The sequence below is a fragment of the Balaenoptera ricei genome, chromosome X, assembly GCF_028023285.1.
Source record: "Balaenoptera ricei isolate mBalRic1 chromosome X, mBalRic1.hap2, whole genome shotgun sequence".
NCBI classification, from domain to species: Eukaryota; Metazoa; Chordata; class Mammalia; order Artiodactyla; family Balaenopteridae; genus Balaenoptera; species Balaenoptera ricei.
In genome coordinates, this window is record NC_082660.1 from 44,531,536 (window position 1) to 44,552,898 (window position 21,363).

Consider the following 21,363-nt stretch of genomic DNA (forward strand, 5'->3'; position numbering starts at 1 on the left):
GCGCGGCTGCAGTCCTCCAAAACCAGCTTCTGGGTCTCTGGTGGAGCAGAGAGAGGGAGCGCGGCGAGCAGAGGACGCTCCGCCAGGGCATGACTGTCTGAAGGAACCGAGGACGGGTGGGGGAGAGAGAGCCTTCCCCTCGCTGAGCGGAAAAGGGCGAGAATTCCTTAACTCGATCCTACTAGGAGAGCTAGCGGCGTTACCTTCTGGGCTAACAAGACTTGGACCTCCGAGGTGGGCTAGAGGGGCCGCCCCTGTTAGCTATTTGTAGTTCTCCCAGACTTCTAGGGAGGCGACCGGGGAGCCTCGAGGCGGGGGTGGGCCTCGAGGCGGGGGTGGGCCTGGAGACCTTCAAAGCTGAGTCTATCCCCATAGCCAGGGGAAGCCAGGATGGGATTCCCCACCCCACCCATGCTTCGTTTTATTTACAAAGTGAAAAAGTATTTTTGATGGCAAGAGGTATAAGTGTTCACTGTGGGAGGAAAAAAGACCCCAATTGTGTACATACTGGAAATATTTTTGTATTCAACTTATAAATTTTGAGATGTGGACTCACGTGTAGTTTTGAGAAATAATACAGAGAAATCCCATGTGCTTTAACACTGCCCCCTGAAGGTAACATGTTGTATAGTAAAATACTACACTCAGAATGTTGACACAGTTGTGACACTAAGTATCACAGAGTTGATATTGACACAATCCACCCATCCTTTACTTTTTTTCAAATATTGTTTTGATGCTTTAAAAATTATTAATATATAATAGACATCTGTTTTATTCATCCATTTTAATTGATTCATGGTATTCCGTGGAATAAATGTATAACTGTTCAGCTGTTCCCCTACTGATGGCCATCTAGGTTGTTTGATGTACTGTGTTGTCAACATCCACAGACATATTTACTTGTGAATTTTGTCCCCGTGTACTACCCTAGGCGTGACTCCATTGCTGTGCTCCTCAGCAAAGCCAATCTTCTGGCTTTCTTCGGTCTCTACTTCCTCACATCCCAGAGCACATTTAACTTTTTTTTTTTTTTTTTTTTTTTGGCCACAGCATGGGATCTTAGTTACCCAACCCGGGATTGAACCTGGACCCTCGGCAGTGAGAGGGCCGAGTCCTAACCACTGGACCACCAGGGAATTCCCAGAGCATATTTAACTTAATTCAGTTTGGCTTTTGTCACTTCCATGTCTCTGAGACTGCTCTTAACCAGATCACTGATGAGTAACAATCTTCCCAAACCAGCAGTCACTTCTCTACCCCTTCCTGTAACCACCCAGCATATTCCACAGTTTCTTGCTCTCACTCTCTTAGTTTTCTCCTATATCTCTGGCTACTCCTCCATCTTTACCCAATTTCCAAATACTGTGGTATCCTTAGGTATGATCCTGGCCGCCTTACTTTTGTAGTCAGTATTCTCTCCCTAGGTGACTTCATGTTGTCTCATAGCCTTAATTATTGCAAATATTTGGAAGATCCACTGATTTAGGCCTCTAGCCTAGACCTCTTTCCTGAACACCAGACTCATATGCTATGGCCTGTTTGATGTGTTCACGTGGATGTCTCATAAGGCATCTCAGATTTAACGCATCCAAACAGATCTCTTGAATTTCCCTGGCTCAACCACCCTCCTGTCTCCCTCATCTTAACCAATGGCACCATAACACCCAGTTTGTCACTCAAGCCAAAGAGCAGATATATCATGCTTGATTCTCCTTCTTTGTCACTGGCAAGTTCTGTTGGTCCCACTGTCCAAGTGGTGTCACAAATACAACCCCTGGCTCATGCACTTTTAGTCAAGATGGAGTAACAGGGACCAAATTTGTCCTCTCACATGAAACAACCAACCACTGCCCTCCCAAAAGGCAGAATACATGAAACAATGGTTTTCAAGGCATACACATCAGACAGTGAAGGACAGTGATCCCTGAGAAATGGGAAAGAAGATGAGTCCCAAACTGCCCCAAGTTACCACTTGGAGAGTTCTCATGCTGTGGCACAGAAAGGGGAGAAGGCAGAGCCTGGTGGCCTCCCTAAATTGAAATAATCCAGAGAGACAAGGGCAGCTAGAGTTCGAAGGACAGAATATCAGGAGAGAGCTTCACAGAGAGAGAACCACAGAGATCTGCAAAGAGTCCCCCTTGAATATTCAGCAGAATACTGATAAGTGCGTGCATATGAAGAAACTACCCAAGTCCAGGGAAAGAACCATCCAACTGGATTAGAACAAGGCCTGGCATATAGGTCAATTGGAAAAACGTAATTCACAGGGCACAGAATACACAGGAAGGTTGTGGGGAATAATTAGCCCTAGACTTAGTACCAGTGCAGACCCAATTAACAAATCATAAAAGGAAGACCCTGAAAGATCAAATTGTTTCCAAGTAACTTAACTATCTCAGTACAAAGATCAGGAAGATTTATAGGAATACTAATAATAAAACCCTAGCACCTAAGGTAAAATTCACAATGTCTGTTATCCAAACAAAAACGTATGCTAAGTGAAAGGAGCCAGTCACAAAGGACTGCATATTGTATGATCCCATTTATAGACAATGTCCAGAATAGGCAAGTCCACAGAGAGAGAAAGTAGATTAGTGGTTGCCTAGGGCTGGTGGGGTGGGAGAGGAAGGTGACTGGGGAAAAAAAGGCAATGACTGCTAAGGGGTATGGGATTGCTTTTTGGGGTGTTGAAAATGTTCTAAAACTGATTGTGGTAATGGTTGCAGAACTCTGTAAGTATACTAAAAAAAACCATTTAACTGTACACTTTATTTTTTTTATGAATTTATTTTATTTTTGGCTGCGTTGGGTCTTTGTTGATATGCGCGGGTTTTCTCTACCTGCAGCGAGCGAGGGCTGCTTTTCGTCGTGGTGCATGGGCTTCTCATTGCGGTGGCTTCTCTTGTTGTGGAGCATGGGTTCTAGGTGCGTGGGCTTCAGTAGTTGTGGCACATGGGCTCAGTAGTTGTGGCTTGTGGGCTCTAGAGCACGGGCTCAGTAGTTGTGGTGCACGGGCTTAGTTGCTCCGCGGCACGTGGGATCTTCCTGGACCAGGGATCGAACCCATGTCCCCTGCATTGGCAGGCGGATTCTTAACCACTGCGCCACGAGGAAAGTCCTAACTGTACACTTTAAATGGTGTATTGTGTGGTACGTGAATTATATCTCAATAAAAGAGTGTTGTTTTTTTTTAAGCAGGAAAACACGAACCATAATGATCAATCAATGGAAACTAACACAGAATGGACACAGATATTAGAATTAGGAGAGAATGATGCTAAAAAAGTTATTAAAGCTACACTCCATATGTTAAAAAAGTTGAGCAGAGACATGGAAGATATATAAGTACCCAAAATGAAATTCTAAAGATGAAAAATACACCAGATGGGATTAATGACTAGACATTGCAGAAGAAAAACATCAGTAGTTTAAATCATAGCAGTAGAAACTAAGAAAATGGAACAGAGGAAGAAAGAATCCCCCAAAACTGAAAATAGAAAAAAGCATAAATGAGCTGTGGGACAATTTCATGTGGCCTAATATGCAGGAAATAGAATCCCCAAAGGAGAGGAAGGGGGACAGAAAAAGTATGTGAAGAAGTAAAGTCCTAAAACTTTCCAAAATTAATAAAAAATATAAACTCACAGATCCAAGAAGTTCAATGAACACCAGCAAAAAGTAGATGAAAAATACTACACAAAGGCACATTGTGGGAATTCCCTGGCCGTCAAGTGGTTAGGACTCTGTGCTCTCACTGCCAAGGGCCCGGGTTGGGGAACTAAAATCCCACAAGTCACGTGGTGAGGCCTAAAAACAAACAAACAAAGGCACATTGTTATAAAACTGCTCCAAACCAATGATACAGAGAAAATCTTTTTTGTTTATTTTTTCTTCCAATTTTATTGAGATATAATCAACTTACAGCACAGAATAAGTTTGAAGTGTACAGCGTAATGACTTGACTTACATACATCATGAAATGATTATCACAATAAGTTTAGTGAACATTCATCATTCCATATAGATACAAAATTAAGGAAATAGAAAAAAAATTTTTCCTTGTGATCCTCTTAGGATTTACTCTCTTTTATATATAACATACAGCAGTGTTAATTATATTTATCATGTTGTACATTACATTCCTAGTACTTATTTATCTTATACCTGGAAATTTGTACCTTTTGACTGTCTTCATCCAGTTCCCACTCCTCCACCCACACCTCTGGTAAATACAAATCTGATCTCTTTTTCTATTAGTTTGTTTTTGAAGTATAATTGACCTTCAACCTTCCTGGTGCTGTTATAACTTCTGGTTATAGAAGTATCACCCCACCTTCACCTCCACAATGAGTGTTTTACCTCACCTTTTTTCCTGGAGCAAATAGGACTTAACGTCTTTTTTTTTTTTTTTTTTTTTAATTTTTGGCCAGGCTGCGCAGCATGCAGGATCTCAGTTCCCCGACCAGGGGTCGAACCCGCACCCCCTGCATTGGAAGCGCGGAGTCTTAACCACTGGACCACCAGGGGAGTCCCTAGGACTTAACATCTTATTTGAATTAAGATGGGTTCCTAAGTCTTTAAATCCTTTTTAGTTTGCTTTTCAAACCAGTGGTCTGGGTGTTCACTTAATGCTGTATATTAATAGGACTGTCACCAGAGAAGGAAGAATGATGCACATGCCTGTCATACAAAGTTGTCATGAGGAAGGGTGTCAGAGTTGAAAAGGACCAAGATCTAATGACCGAGTAACCTGTGGAAGAAATCCAAACTTGGGTGAACGTTTAGGCATTCCAGATTTGTGGGAATGAGTTGTAAGTATCTATGTCTCAGTAAAAATCTTTCTCAAGACATAAATCTTGAAGTTAAGCATGGCTCTGCTCAGACCCGGTTGGGTCAACTTTAATATTAGAATTGCTCCTTGGAGCATTTCACCTTCTTTTGTGGACGTGACTCAATGAATTAATTTTCTCTAATGCATCCTGGAAAATGGATTGTTTGTAGATTGAGAAATTGTTTAAGTTTTGCCCTGATGTCTTGAAAAGTAGCATACTAATCTCCTTCATTTAACAACTAATTATTGAACATTCATTCATTCATTTATCCAATATATATTGAGTGCCTCCAACGCACCAGGCACACTGTGCTAAATTTGGGGAATCAAACAGTAAACAGAGCAGTGTCCTTGGAGGAGAAAGGTGATGAATGAATGAATATACATATATTTATATTTATATATAAATTAGAGATAAGATGGATTAGGAGATAGGAAGGGTTGAGGTAAGGGTAGGAGGTTGCTATCTTATGTGGGATGATCAAAGAAACTTCTGTGATAAGGTGACATTGGAGCAGAAACCTGAAGGGAGTGCGGGAATGAACCCTGTGGAAATTTGGGGGAAGTGCATTCTGGGCAGAAGGAACAACAAGGATATCAGTGCAGCTTGAGCAGATGAGTCACAGAGGGGTGGATGGGGGGAAGAATATGCAGGGCCTGTAGGCCATTTAAAATGCTTTGGCTAATTGTGAACATGTGGTTTCCCCAACCTGAGTAACCTTCTCACATCCCTCTGTTGTTCCCTACCATCCCTTGGCCACATCCTCTGTATAACTTGTACCAATTCCTGAAGGCTTAGTTTTTGCATTATACTTTCTTGAGAGTCTTTCCTAATATAAAAGTTGTATTAAAAATTCCTCCCCCATAGTGCTCTGCACCCCCCCACAATGTTACAAGGTACAGAGTTGACTTGCTATGCTTGAGACTTCTCCAAGGGCAGATGTTATGTATCCCCAGTGCCCCTCATCAAACCTAATACTTAGTAGATGCTCAAGAACATGTTTGTTGAACCAAATAAATATACAATTCATTAAAAAAAAATGCTTTGACTACTATTCTGAGTGGGATAGGGAGCCATTTGGAGGGTTTGGAGCACAGGAGAGAGACACGACCAGACTTGCCTTTTCAAAATAGCACTGGCTTCTGTGTGTGGACTAAGGCAGGGAGCAGGAGAAGGGAAAGCAAGGAGGGCAGTTAGGAGGCTATTTCAGTAAGCCAGGCAATGGTTTTTGGTGGTTGGGACACTGGGCAGTGGAGGAGATAAGATGTATTCTGGAATTATTTTGAAGGTAGAGCTGCAGGGATATGTTGATGGGTTAGATATAGGATGTGTGGAAGATAGAAGTTAAGAATGACTCAGAAGGTTTTAGGTAAGCTGAGAGTCAGCTGGAGGAACAGATTAAGAGGGGGAATTGGGAGTTTTGTATTATTTTTGTGAACTCTGAAATGCGTATGAAATATCATATAGAGATGTTGGGTAGGTGATTGGATATAACTGAAAGTCAGGAGTGAGGTACAGGCTGGAGATAACAAATTTAGGAGGCATCAGTATATCAAAGTCATTTAAAGTCAGGAGACAGAGGAGATCACCTAGGAAGTGAAAGTAGGTGGGGAGGTTAGAAGCCTAAGCCCCGAAGCATTTCCAAGGTACAAAGGTCAGGGGAAAGAGGAGGAACTGGCAAAAGATTGAGTAGGAGCAGCCAGTGAGGCGGGAACAGAACCAAGAAAGGATTTCTGGAAGTAAAGAGAAAAGGCATTTCAAGAAGGGAGTCAAATGTTGCTGACAGGGAGGAATTCCCTGGTGGTGCAGTGGTTAAGAACCTGCCTGCCAATACAGGGGACATGGGTTTGAGCCCTGGTCTGGGAAGATCCCACATGCCGCAGAGCAACTAGGCCCGTGAGCCACAACTACTGAGCCTGCGCGTCTGGAGCCTGTGCTCCGCAACAAGAGAGGCCGCGATAGTGAGAGGCCCGCGCACCGCGATGAAGAGTGGCCCCCGCTTGCCGCAACTAGAGAAAGCCCTTGCACGGAAACAAATAAGGACCTACTGTAGGGCTTCCCTGGTGGTGCAGTGGTTAAGAACCTGCCTGCCAATGCAGGGCACATGGGTTCGAGCCCTGGTCTGGGAAGATCCCACATGCCGTGGAGCAGCTAAGCCTGTGCACAACAACTACTGAGCCTGTGCTCTAGAGCCTGCGAGCCACAACTACTGAAGCCCGCCCGCCTAGAGCCCGTGCTCCTCAACAAGAGAAGCCACTGCAATGAGAAGCCTGCACACCACAACGAAGAGTAGCCCCCACTCGCTGCAATGAAGACCCAACGCAGCCAAAAATAAATAAATAAATTAATTAATTAATTAAAAAGAAAAATGTTGCTGAGAGGGAAGATGAGGAGCACTCATGATATGCACGCACTGGGTGTACAAAGATGAACCAGAATGCCAGGCACATAGTAGGTGTCCATGTACTTTTAATTGTAACAAAATATACATAACATAAAATTTACCACCTTAACCATTTTTTTTTTTTTTTTTTTTTAAATTTTTATTTATTTATTTATTTTTAATTTATGGCTATGTTGGGTCTTCGTTTCTGTGCGAGGGCTTTCTCTAGTTGTGGCAAGTGGGAGCCACTCTTCATCGCTGTGCGTGGGCCTCTCACTATCGCGGCCTCTCTTGTTGCGGAGCACAGGCTCCAGACACGCAGGCTCAGTAATTGTGGCTCACGGGCCCAGCTGCTCCGCGGCATGTGGGATCTTCCCAGACCAGGGCTCGAACTCGTGTCCCCTGCATTAGCAGGCAGATTCTCAACCACTGCGCCACCAGGGAAGCCCTTTAACCATTTTTGAATGTACAGTTCAGGAGTGTTAAGAATATTCACACTGTTGTGAAACAGATCTCCAGAACTTTTTCATCTTGCAAAACTGAAACTCTACTCGGTGCGGAGACTGTTTAGTCCCGGGCCTTGCAAGTTTATTGTTCTCTCCATCTGGACTCGAGGCTTCCGTCACAACCATGCTCCGCCAAATCATCAGTCAGGCCAAGAAGCATCCTAGCTTGATCCCCCTCTTCATATTTATTGAAGCGGGAGGTACTGGAGCTACACTGTATGTCTTGCGCCTGGCATTGTTCAATACAGATGTCAGTTGGGACAGAAAGAGTAACCCAGAACCCTGGAACAAACTGGGTCCCAATGATCAGTACAAGTTCTACTCAGTAAATGTAGATTACAGCAAATTGAAGAAAGAAGGTCCAGACTTCTAAATGAAATGTTTCACTATAAAGCTGCTTAGAATGAAGGTCTTCCAGAAGCCATCCGCACAATTTCCCACTTAACCAGGAAACATTTCCCCTCTAAATGCACGAAATCAGGGACTTCCCTGGTGGTCCAGAGGTTAAGACTTTGCACTTCCACTGCAGGGGGCGCCGGTTCGATCCCTGGTCGGGGAACTAAGATCCCACATGCTGCGTGGTGCGGCCAAAAAGTAAAAAATAAATAAATAAATGCACGAAATCATGTTGGTGTATTGTGTTGGGGTTTACACTGATTAATAAATAGTCTGAAACTTGAAAAAAAAAACTGAAACTCTAGACCCATTAAACATCTCCCCATTTCCCCCTCCCCCAGCCCCTGGCAACCACCTTTCTACTTTGTTTCTATGAATTTGACTCCTTTATTTTATTTATTTATTTATTTTTTGGCTGTATTGGGTCTTAGTTGAGGCACGTGGGATCTTTCATTGCAGCGCACGGGCTTCTCTCTAGTTATGGCACGTGGGCTCCAGAGCATGTGGGCTCTGTAGTTGCAGCACGTGGGCTCTCTAGTTGTGGTGCACGGGCTTAGTTGCCCCCTGGCATGTGGGATCTTAGTTCCCTGACCAGGGATCGAACCAGTGTCCCCTGCATTGCAAGACCAATTCTTAACCACTGGACCACCGGTGAAGTCCCAATTTGACTCCTTTAGATACCTCATATAAGTGGAATCATACAGTATTTGTTTTCTTATGACTGGCTTATTTCACTTAGCATAACATCCTCAAGGTTCATCCGCGTTGAAGCATGTGTCAGAATTTCCTTCCCTTTAAAGGCTGAATAATATTCTATTGTATGAATATATCACATTTTGCTTATCAATTCATTTATCAATGGACACTTGGATTGCTTCCACCTTTTGGCTATTGGGAATAATGCTGCTATGAACATGGGTGTGCAAAGTCTCTTTGATACTGTGCTTTCAATTAATTTAGATATTTGTCCAGAAGTGGAATTGCTGGATGATATGGTAATCGTTTTTTTAATTTTGGGGGGAACTGCAATATTGTTTTCCATAGCAGCTGCGCCATTTTATATTCCTACCAGTAGTGCACAAAGGTTCTAATTTTCTCCATATCCCAACCAACACTTCTTTTCTTTCTTTTTTTTTTATAGTAACCATCCTAATGGGTGTGAGGCCAAGAAAATTGTCATTCTTGACCTGTATAGCAGTTCCTTGGAAACCCTCACTTATAGGGCTTGTCTTTATTTGACCTGATTCAGAGCTCTCTCAGGTCAAATATCCTTTTAAAAAATAATTGGTGACAACTGTTTAACATCACAGCTGCCCGAGGTGGTGATAACAGCTGGAGCAAACAAGAAGTTGACCAACAATCATGAAAAACTGGGAATAAGATATCCAGAGGGACCTTGAAAAGCTCTGACATATTTCTGGGAATCTGGAAGGCCATATGCATGTGCAAGTGCAGGGCTGCAAGCATGCCAAGGAAAGAGCTGAGAAGGCCCTAAGCTTTCAACTCTGGGTGATTTTTTTTTATTGGAGTATAGTTGATTTACAGTGTTGTGTTAGTTTCAGGTGTACAGCAGAGTGAATCAGTTATACATATATCCACTCTTTTTTAGATTCTTTTCCCATATAGGCCATTACAGAGTACTGAGTAGAGTTCCCTGTGCTCTACAGTAGGTCCTTTTGTTTTTTAAAATAAATTTATTTATTTATTTTTGGCTGCGTTGGGTCTTCATTGCTGTGCGGGGGCTTTCTCTAGTTGCGGCGAGCGGGGGCTACTCTGTTGCGGTGCACAGGCTTCTCATTGCGGTGGCTTTGCTTGTTGCAGAGCACGGGCTCTGGGCACGCGGGCTTCAGTAGTTGTGGCTCGTGGGCTCAGTAGTTGTGGCTCACGGGCTTCAGTAGTTGCGGTGCGCGGGCTCTAGAGCACAGGCTCAGTAGTTGTTGTGCACGGGCTTAGTTGCTCCGTGGCATGTGGGATCTTCCCGGACCAGGGCTCAAACCCATGTCCCCTGCATTGGCAGGCAGATTCTTAACCACTGCACCACCAGGGAAGCCCTACAGTAGGTCCTTATTTGTTATGTATTTTATATATAGTAGTGTGTATATGTTAATCCCAATCTCCTAATTTATCATTTCCCCCCATGTTTTCCCTTTGGTCACCATAAGTTTGATTTCAAGATCTGTGAGTCTGTTTCTGTTTTGTAAATAAGTTCATTTGTATAATTTTTAAATTAGATTCCACATATAAGCGATATTGTATATTTGTCTTTCTCTGTCTGACTTACTTCACTTAGTATGATAATCTCTAGGTCCATCCATGTTGCTGCAAATGGCATTATTTCCACCTCTGGGTGATCTTGAAGCTCTATGGAGAACTCTGCTAAGGCAGAGTTGTAAACTACCTTGCTGGAGTGTTCAAGCATGCTCCAACACACACAGAGATACCCTAGGCAAAGGTTGAAGACTTATTGGTTCAAAACATTTAAAGAAATCTCTCTCTAACCATTAGCTGACCACGAAGTTAATGAAGCAGAGACTTTGGTGATCACACATATCAAAGAATACAGACTTTACAGAACTAGTTCAGAAAAGTCACTAAACAGACAGCAGCAACAATAAAGCCTGGGGTGGAGAGAATCTGAATTCCAGAGCTGCTGCATTATTTAAAATATCCAGATTTTAAAATTGCAATGAAAATAGAAAGTATGAACCATACACAGGGCAAAAAAAAGCATGAAATAGAAACTGTCCCTAAGGAAGCCCAAACATTGGATGTACTAGACAAAGATTTTAGGTTTTTTTTGAAGTATAGTTGATTTACAATGTTGTGTTAGTTTCTGGTGTACAGTATAAGTGATTAAGAATATACGTATTCTCTCTCTCTTTTTTTTTTGGCCGTGCCTCGTGGCATGCAGGATCTTAGTTCCCTGACCAGGTATCAAACCCATCCCCCCTGCAGTGGAAGCACAGAGTCCCAACCACTGGACCACCAGGGAATTCCTGAATATACATATTCATATATATATATATCTGCTAATCCCAAACTCCTAATTTATCCCTCCCCCATCCCCTTTCCTCTTTGTTAACCATAAATTTATTTTCTATGTCTGTGAGTCTGTTACTGTTGTGTAAATAAGTTCATTTATATCATATTTTAGATTTCACATATAAGTGATATTGTATGGTATTTGCCTTTCTCTGTCTGACTTCCTTCACTTAGTATGATAATCTCTAGGTCCATCCATGTTGCTGTAAATGGCATTATTTCACTCTTTTTTATGGCTGAGTAATATTCCATTCTATATATATACCACATCTTCTTTATCCATTCATCTGTCGATGGACATTTAACTTGTTTCCATGTCTTGGCTATTGTAAATAGTGCTGCATGAACATTGGGGTGCATGTATCTTTTTTTTCTTTTTTGGCTGCGTTGGGTCTTCATTGCTGCATGTGGGCTTTCTCTAGCTGCAGCGAGCGAGGGCTATTCTGAGTTGCGGTGCGCGGACTTCTCATTGCAGTGGCTTCTCTTGTGGCGGAGCACGGGCTCTAGGCATGTGGGCTTCAGTAGTTGTGGCGTGTGGGCTCAGTAGTTGTGGCGTGTGGGCTCATTAGTTGCGGTACGCGGGCTCTAGGGCACGCGGGCTGCAGTAGTTGTGGGATGCGGGCTCAGTAGTTGTGGCTCACAGGCTCTAGAGCGCAGACTAAGTAGTTGTGGCGCATGGGCTTAGTTGCTCCATGGCATGTGAGATCTTCCCAGACCAGGGATCGAACCCATGTCCCCTGCATTAGCAGGCGGACTCTTAACCACTGCGCCACCAGGGAAGTCCTGTATCTTTTTGAATTAGAGTTTTCTCCAGATATATGCCCAGGAGTGGTGTTGCTGAATCATATGGTAACTCTATTTTTAATTTTTAAAGGATCCTCCATACTGTTTTCCATACTGGCTGCACCAATTTACATTCCCACCAACAGTGTTGGAGGGTTCCCTTTTCTCCACACCCTCTCCAGTATATATCATTTGTAGACTTTTTAATGATGGCCATTTTGACTGGTGTGAGGTGATACCTCATTGTAGTTTTGATTTGCATTTCTCTAATAATTAGCAACATTGAGCATCTTTTCATATGCCTATTGGCCATCTGTATGTCTTCTTTGGAGAAATGTCTATTTAGGTCTTCTGCCCATTTTTTGATCAGTTGTTTTTTGTTTTTTGTTTTGTTATTGAGTTGTATGAGCTGTTTGTGTATTTTGGAAATTAAGCCTTTGTTGCTTGCATTGAAACCATGCAACTCAGATTGTGACTTGAACCCAGATGGTTGTTTCTGGATGCAAAAAAATAAAGTGATGGTTACAGAAAGTAATGAAAGGTTTGTGGAAAGTGGACTGTGAGAAAAGTGTTTTTTGCACAGTCAGGATTGACTAAGTTTAGAATATATTTAATTGAGTAAATGAATTTTAAAAGTAAGCTGGTGCAAGACTTGAATGTGGCTTTTCTCTCTTTTAAGAGGACATGTTTTCTTTTTTTTTTTAAATAAATTTGCTTATTTATTTATTTATTTTTGGCTGTGTTGGGTCTTCATTGCTGTGTGCGAGCTTTCTCTAGTCGTGGTAAGCAAGGGCTGCTCTTGGATGCGGTGCACGGGCTTCTCATTGTGGTGGCTTCTCTTTGTTGTGGAGCATGGGCTCTAGGGACGCAGGCTTCAGTAGTTGTGGCACACGGGCTCAGTAGTTGTGGCTTGTGGGCTCTAGAGTGCAGGCTCAGTAGTTGGGGTGCATGGGCTTAGTTGCTCCACAGCATGTGGGATCTTCCTGGACCAGGGATCGAACCCGTGTCCCCTGCATTGGCAGGCAGATACCACTGCACCACCAGTGAAGTCCCAAGAGGACAGGTTTTCTTAAAATGTTGAACTGCCTTTGATAACAGATATTAAGTTTCTTTACCTTTTAAGTGATCTGTTCTGTATTTGTCTTTGAAATCTTTTATTGTCACTTTGATTACGGAATAAGTATTGTCTCACAGTGACCTATGATCTTATTTGACCAAGTGTTTGAAAACTTTTTGACAAACTTCCCAAATATCAAATTTTAATTAAAGTTCTTTTGATTTCCAGCTAATTTTGGGATACTGTAGAGGGCCCCTGAAGTATCTCAAAGAGAAATATTTAACTAGGGTTATTTGGTATGTTAAGTTAAATGTAATCATTCGTAATTCTGGTTATTGTAACCAAGTTTCTTTACCAATTACACTGTAATCAGATGTTTAACCATGCCTTTTAAGTCTTTTGTCATTTATAGATAGTTATTTCTGTACTCTGATGCTGTTACAAAACGTGCTTCATCATCAAGGAGATTCATAGAAAGGCTATGGAAGCAGTTACAACAGTTCCACATCAAGATGATAACTATGCGAGGATTCCAGCCCATACTGACTTAAAACAAGGAGCTGTCCTGCCCCTGGGGCCCCTAGATCAGGCATCCAGAGATGTTTTTACTCCCTGACAGGCAGGGTCGACACCCCTACTCAGCCTCGAAGCAGTTACAGAAGATGGACCATTGCCTCTCTGATTCCCATAAGAATATGGGAATAAAATCTCTGAGAGGAGAATGAAACAGGAAAGAAGGGGGCAGGGCACAGCCTTTAAAAGAATGATATAGCCCAAGGACACAACATAAACTGATTAGAACCAAATAGATCCAAGATGGCTTCCACTAGACCTTGAGCCTCAGTTTATGCTCATTGTAACACACCCGCAAGCTAAATGACACACCCACAGGTGACATGACAGTTCCAAGGCCGACCATAAAGGTCAAAAAGTGGGCGGTGGCCCTATTTCTGGAAATCCCCACCCCTTCCCCAAAATAGCTGGAATACTCCTCCCACTCATTAGCCTATGAAATTACCCACCCCTATAAAAACTGACAACCCCATACCCTGGTGCTATGCTCGCCTTCTCAGATGGCCCACACTCTGTGGAGTGTGTTTCTCTCTAAATAAATCCACTTCCTAATTACTTTGTCTCTCACTGAATTCTTTCTATGATGAGACATCAAGAACCTGAGCTTCATTAAGTCCTGAGACCAGGTGTGTGATCTCAGTTAAAAAAACGTGAGTTCAAGTCCCAATCTGGGTTTTGGCTGGGTTCGAGTCCTGGCATGTGGGTTCAAGTCCCAATCCGAGTTGCACGGTTTCAGCATCATTTGCAAATATTTTCTCCCAGTCCCTAGGTTGTGTTTTTGTTTTGTTTATGGTTTCCTTTGCTGTGTAAAAGTGTATAAGGTTGATTAGGCTTCATTTGTTTATTTTTGCTTTTGTTTCTATTGCCTTGGGAGACTGACCTAAGAAAACATTGCTATGATTTATGTCAGAGAATCTTTTGCCTATGTTCTTCTAGGAGTCTTATGGTGTCATGTATTATATTTAAGCCTTTAAGCCATTTTGAGTTCATTTTTGTGTATCGTGTGAGGGAGTGTTCTGACTTCATTGATTTACATGCAGCTTAGACAAAGATTTTAAATCACTAGCATAAATATGCTCAAAGAACTAAAGGAAACCATATCTAAAGAACTAAAGGGAAGTATAATAACAGTGTCTCACCAAATAGAGAATATCAACAAAAAGATAGAAATTTAAAAAAAACAAATTCAGGAGTTAAAATAGTTGAATATGATAAAATTAAATAAAAAATAAAAAAATAATAGAATATGAAAATAATGTAAAGAAAATAAATATGAAATAACTGAAATGAAAATTCACTAGAGGGGCTCAACAGCAGTTCCCCATATCCTTTGTCCCACAGGATGATACTGAAACAAAAGGGTCCAGATGGCTGCAACACAAGTGGTGGAACACCCTGTTGCTGAGGTGCTGATTTCATGCTGCAGGTAAGCATTTTTATACCCTGCAGCTGTACCCTAAGGGTGAGACAGAAAGCCTCGTATCTCATCAGAATTTGGGAGATGATAAGAATCTCTCATGACAGCTTCCCATGAAGATAAAAAAGTGAGTGGGAAATGGCCTTGTAGCAGTTCTTCACAAGCTTCCCATGCTCTCATGTTCTGGGAGGATCACAAGGCTTCTGCCAAGACCTAGATAGATCAGCTGTGGTTAAGCATTACCTACAGGAACTATGAGGATCTATGCAAGGTCAAGGCACCAGCATGAAGCAGTTTCCCTATATTACCAAGATAGACCATTTTCTGGGCCATAAAATTAATCGCAATAAATGCAAAAGGATTCAGGTTATACAAATTGTTTTCTCTGGCCACAATGGAACTGAATTAGAAATTAATAACAGGAAGATCTCTGGAAAATCTCCAAATATTTGGAAACTAAGTAACACACTTCAAAATAATTCATGGATCAAAGAAGTCAGAATGGAAATTAGAAAACATTTTGAACTGAATGAAAATGAAAACTCAACATATTAGTATTTGTCAATGCCACTAAAGCAGTATTCGGGGGTGAATTTATTGCATTAAATGCCTGCCTATATTAGAAAAGAAGAAAGAACTAAATAAGAAAGGTCTAAAATCTATTATCTCAGCTTCCACCATAAGAAACTAGAAAAAGAAGAGCAGGGCTTCCCTGGTGGTGCAGTGGTTGAGAATCTGCCTGCCAATGCAGGGGACACGGGTTCGAGCCCTGGTCTGGGAAGATCCCACATGCCGCGGAGCAACTAGGCCTGTGAGCCACAAGTACTGAGCCTGTGCGTCTGGAGCCTGTGCTCCGCAACAAGAGAGGCTGCGACAGTGAGAGGCCCGCGCACCGCGATGAAGAGTGGCCCCCACTCGCCACAACTAGAGAAAGCCCACGCACAGAAACGAAGACCCAACACAGCCAAAAATAAATAAATAAAGTGTAAAATTAAAAAAAAAAGAAAAAGAAAAAGAAAAGCAAAGTAAACCTAAGGTAAGCAAAAGAAAGGAAATAATAAAGATCAAAGTGGAAATCAATGAAAATAGAAAACAGAAAAACTGTGGAGAAAATCAGTGAAACCAAAAGCTGGTTGACTGAGATCAACAAAACTGATAAACATGAAGACTTACAGGAAAAAAAAAAAAAAGGGAGAAGACACAACTTACCAATATCAGGAATGGGAGGTGACATCACTACAGATTCTACAGATACTAAAAAGGTTAAAGGAATATTATAAACAACTTTATGCCAATAAATTCCACAACTTCACTGAAATGTACAAATTCCTTGAAAGACACAAATTACCAGAGCTCACTCAAGAAGACACAGATAGTTGCCAGGGGTTGGGGAGAGGAAAGAATGGGGAGTAATTGTTTAATGGGTACAGAATTTCAATTTTGCAAGATGAAAAGGTCTGGAGATGGATGGTGGTGATGGTTGTACAACAGTGTGAATGTACTTAATGCCACTTAACTGTACACTTTAAAATGGTTAAGTTGGTAAACTTTATGTTATATGTATTTACCACAATTTTTTTAAAAAATAGAAAACTGAATAGCCTTATATATATTAAATAAATAAATACACTTTATACTTAAAACCCTTCCTGGAACTTCCCTGGTGGCACAGTGGTTAAGAATCTGCCTGCCAATGCAGGGGACATGGGTTCGAGCCCTGGCCCGGGAAGATCCCACATGCCGTGGAGTAACTAAGCCCGTGTGCTACAACTACTGAGCCTGCACTCTAGAGTCCCCGAGCCACAACTACTGAAGCCTGCGTGCCTAGAGCCTGTGCTCCGCAACAAGAGAAGCCACCGCGATGAGAAGTCCGTGCACCGCAATGAAGAGTAGCTCCTGCTCGCCGCAACTAGAGAAAGCCTGTGTGCAGCAATGAAGACCCAACACAGCCAAAAAATAAATAAATTTATAAAAAACAAAACAAAACAAAACAAAGAAACAAAAACCCTTCCTACAAAGAAGACTTCAGGCCCAGATGGTATCACTGTCGAATTCTTTTTTTTTAATTTAAGAAATTTTTTCACTGATGAATTCTATCATGCATTTAAGCAAGAAATAATATCAACTCTACATAAATTCTTGCAAAAATTTGAATATTTCCCAGCCCATTCTATGGGACCATCATTACTCTGATACCAAAATCAGATAGACATTACAAAAAAAGAAAACTAATATCCCTTATGAATACAGGTACAAAAATTCTAAACATAATTTTAACAAATTGATTCCAACAATATATTATAAGGATAATACATCATGACCATGTGGAGTTTATCCCTGGAATGCAGGGTTGCTTTAACATTCAAAAAATCAATCAATGTAACTTCTCATACTAACAAACAACAAAAGAAAAAAAAAAAAACGTGATCATCTCAATGGATGCCGAAAAAGAAGTTGATAAAATTAAACATGATTTCCTGATAAAACTCTCAGGAAAGTAGGAATAGAAAATAACTTCCTCAACCTCATAAAGAGCATCTGTGTAACAGGTATATTAAAAACACTCATTGCCACTAATTATCAGGGAAATGCAAATCAGTACCACAATGAAATATCACCTCACACCTGTCAGGATGACTATTATCAAAAAACCAAGAGACAACATGTGTTGGTGAGGATGTGGAGACATTGGAACCCTTGCACACTGTTGGTAGGAATGCAAAATGGTGCAGCCACTGCAGAAAACATAATGGATTTTCCTCAAAAAATTAAAAATGGGGGGGGGAATTCCGTGGTGGTCCAGTGGTTAAGACTTCATGCTTCCACTGCAGGGGGCACAGGTTCGATCCCTGGTTGGGGAACTAAGATCCCCACATGCATGCAGTGGCAGCCAAAAAAAATTAAAAAAAATAAAAAATAGAACTACCATATGATCCAGCAATTCCACTCCTGGGTATATATCCAAAGGAATTGAAATCAGGATTTCTTAGAGATATCAGCACTCCCATGTTCATTGCTGCACTATTCACAATAGCCAAGGTATGGAAACAACCTAAATGTCCCTTGAAAGAAGAATAAACAAAGAAAATGTAGTATGTACATACAATAGAATACTATTTAGCCCTAAAGAGGAAGGAATTACTGAAATATGCAACAACATGAATGGACCTCGAGGACATTTTGCTAAGTGAAATAAGCCAGACACCTTATATGAGGTATCTAAAATAGTCAAATTCATAAAATCAAAGACTAGAATGGTGGTCAACAGGGGCCGATTTAGAAGGGGAAATGGGGAGTTATTAATCAACAGGAATAAAGTTTCAGTTAGGTAAGATTAATAAGCTCTAGAGATTTGCTACACAATATTATACCTATAGTCAACAATAATGTATTATATACTTAAAATTTGTTAAGAGCATAGATCTCATGTTTAGTGTTCTCATCACAATAAGATTAAAAAATAAATAAAAGCTCCTTGGAAGAAAAAAAAAAGATACGTGGATTGGCTAAACTATTTTGGAAGCCTTCTGCATTTTTCATTAATAGGCATGAGAGTCTAGTTGTGACCATGGCCTCTGTCCTTAGAGACATTGTCCAAGGTTTGACCCTGAAACAGATCCACTTCTGCCGTTTTCCTGTGAAAGCAGTTTGTAACTGGTGCTTACATCATAAGCCCCTGGGTGGTTCATTATAACAGAGTGCTGGTTCCTATCCCCCGAATGTCAAATTCATTAGGTCCAGGAAGAGTCTGAGAATTTGCATTTCTACCCTGTTTTCAGGTGATGCTGCTGCTGCTGGTCTGGGGTCCACACTTTGAGAATCACTGGTTGCCTGATACCACGAAGTAACAGAACTCTGCCCCTGGAGTACTGTCCTAACTTCCTCAAGGGAACCCTTGATTCAAGGTATGCCCAGAGTCCCTAGAAGGACAGGAAGCTGGGATTTTGCTGTGTTTATAAACAGGTTTATGGTTAGCATGTATTGAGCCTGCTTGGTAATAAATGTTTGTTTAATAAATAACAGGTATGTTGGAGAGAGAGGAAAAAAAAAACCCTGCAGCTAACATTGTACTTAATGGTGAAAGACTGAATGCTTTCCCTCTAAAACCAAGAAGAAGACGGATACCTACTCTCACTACTGCTATTTTATATTGTACTGAATATTCTGGTCAGTGCATAAAAGGCAAGAAGAAATAAAAGACAATCTGAATTGGAAAGAAATAAACCTGTCTTTATTTGCAGAAACATGATTATCTAGTAGAAAACCCAATGGAATCTATAAAAAAGCGAATAAAATTAATGATAGTTTAGCAAGGTTGCAGGATACAAGATCAATGTACAAGAATCAATTGTATTTCTATACATTAGCAATGAACGATTGGAATTTTTATTTAAAAATAATATGTACATTCAAAGAAAGATAGACAAGATGAAAAGGCAGAGGGCTATGTACTAGATGAAGGAACACGATAAAACCCCAGAAAAACAACTAAATGAAGTGGAGATAGGCAACCTTCCAGAAAAATAATTCATAATAATGATAGTGAAGATGATCCAGGACCTTGGAAAAAGAATGGAGGCAAAGATCGAGAAGATGCAAGAAATGTTTAACCAAGACCTAGAAGAATTAAAGAACAAACAAACAGAGATGAACAGTACAATAACTGAAATGAAAACTACACTAGAAGAAATCAATAGCAGAATAACTGAGGCAGAAGAACAGATAAGTGACCTGGAAGACAATGGTGCAATTCACTGCTGTGGAACAGAATAAAGAAAAAAGAATGAAAAGAAATGAAGACAGCCTAAGAGACCTCTGGGACAACATTAAACGCAACAACATTCACATTATAGGAGTCCCAGAAGGAGAAGAGAGAGAAAGGACCAGAGAAAATATTTGAAGAGATTATAGTCGAAAACTTCCCTAACATGGGAAAGGAAATAGCCACCCAAGTCCAGGAAGCACAGTGAGTCCCACACAGCATAAACCCAAGGAAGAACACGCTGAACACGCTGAGACACATAGTAATCAAATTGGCAAAAATTAAAGACAAAGAAAAATTATTGAAAGCAGCAAGGCAAAAACGACAAATAACATACAAGGGAACTCCCATAAGGTTAACAGCTGATTTCTCAGCAGAATCTCTACAAGACAGAAGGGAGTGGCATGATGTACTTAAAGTGATGAAAGGGAAGAACCTACAACCAAGATTACTCTACCCGGCATGGATCTCATTCAGATTCGATGGAGAAATCAAAAGCTTTACAGACAAGCAAAAGCTAAGAGAATTCAGCACCACCAAACCAGCCCTACAACAAATGCTAAAGGAACTTCTCTAAGTGGGACACACAAGAGAAGAAAAGGACCTACAAAAACAAGCCCAAAACAATTAGGAAAATGGTCATAGGAACATACATATCGATAATTACCTTAAACGTGGATGGATTAAAGGCTCCAAGCAAAAGACACAGGCTTGCTGAATGGATACAAAAACAAGACCCATATATATGCTGTCTACAAGAGACCCACTTCAGACCTAGGGACACATACAGACTGAAAGTGAGGGGATGGAGAAAGATATTCCATGCAAATGGAAATCAAAAGAAAGCTGGAGTAGCTATACTCATATCAGATAAAATAAACTTTAAAATAAAGAATGTTACAAGAGACAAGGAAGGACACTACACAATGATCAAGGGATCAATCCAAGAAGAAGATATAACAATTATAAATATATATGCACCCAACATAGGAGCACCTCAATACATAAGGCAACTGCTAACAGCTATAAAAGAGGAAATCGACAGTAACACAATAATAGTGGGGGATTTTAACACCTCACTTACACCAATGGACAGATCATCCAAAATGAAAATAAAGGAGACAGAAGCTTTAAATGACACAATAGATCAGATAGATTTAATTGATATTTATAGGACATTCCATCCAAAAAAGCAGATTACACTTTCTTCTCAAGTGCGCACGGAACATTCTCCAGGATAGATCACATCTTGGGTCACAAATCAAGCCACAGTAAATTTAAGAAAGTTGAAATCATATCAAGCATCTTTTCTGACCACAATGCTATGAGATTAGAAATGAATTACAGGGAAAAAAATGTAAGAAACACAAACACATGGAGGCTAAACAATACATTACTAAATAACCAAGAGATCACTGAAGAAATCAAAGAGGAAATCAAAAAATACCTAGAGACAAATGACAATGAAAACACGACAATCCAAAACCTATGGGATGCAGCAAAAGCAGTTCTAAGAGGGAAGTTTATACAGCTATACAAGCCTACCTCAAGAAAAAAGAAAAATTTCAAATAAACAATCTAATCTTACACCTAAAGGAACTGGAGAAAG

The 21,363-nt window shown here is 40.9% G+C and overlaps 2 protein-coding genes and 1 long non-coding RNA gene across 5 annotated transcripts in view; 2 read left to right on the plus strand and 1 right to left on the minus strand.

The window, feature by feature from the left end:
* The first annotated feature begins 2 nt into the window (after positions 1-2).
* Positions 3-19,129, plus strand: LOC132357794 (uncharacterized). 2 transcript variants are annotated; one of them, XR_009500306.1, is made up of 4 exons: positions 3-234; positions 14,917-15,001; positions 18,772-18,897; positions 19,016-19,129. It is a non-coding gene; the product is annotated as an uncharacterized LOC132357794 (long non-coding RNA). The 2 variants fall into 2 exon arrangements; XR_009500307.1 differs by lacking the exon at positions 3-234 and adding an exon at positions 4,669-4,814.
* Positions 3,489-21,363, minus strand: part of GPKOW (G-patch domain and KOW motifs) — a 54,999-nt gene continuing 37,124 nt past the window's right edge. The window contains exon 12 of one of the 2 annotated variants that reach the window (XR_009500304.1): positions 3,489-3,810. The gene's annotated coding sequence lies outside the window, so the exon portion shown is untranslated. The remainder of the gene's footprint in view (positions 3,811-21,363) is intronic. The other variant, XM_059911528.1, reaches the window with a different exon arrangement.
* Positions 7,849-8,192, plus strand: LOC132357793 (cytochrome c oxidase subunit NDUFA4-like). The gene has a single exon (XM_059911550.1). It carries the CDS (start codon positions 7,849-7,851, stop codon positions 8,095-8,097), a length of 249 nt encoding a protein of 82 aa, XP_059767533.1. The 3' UTR covers positions 8,098-8,192.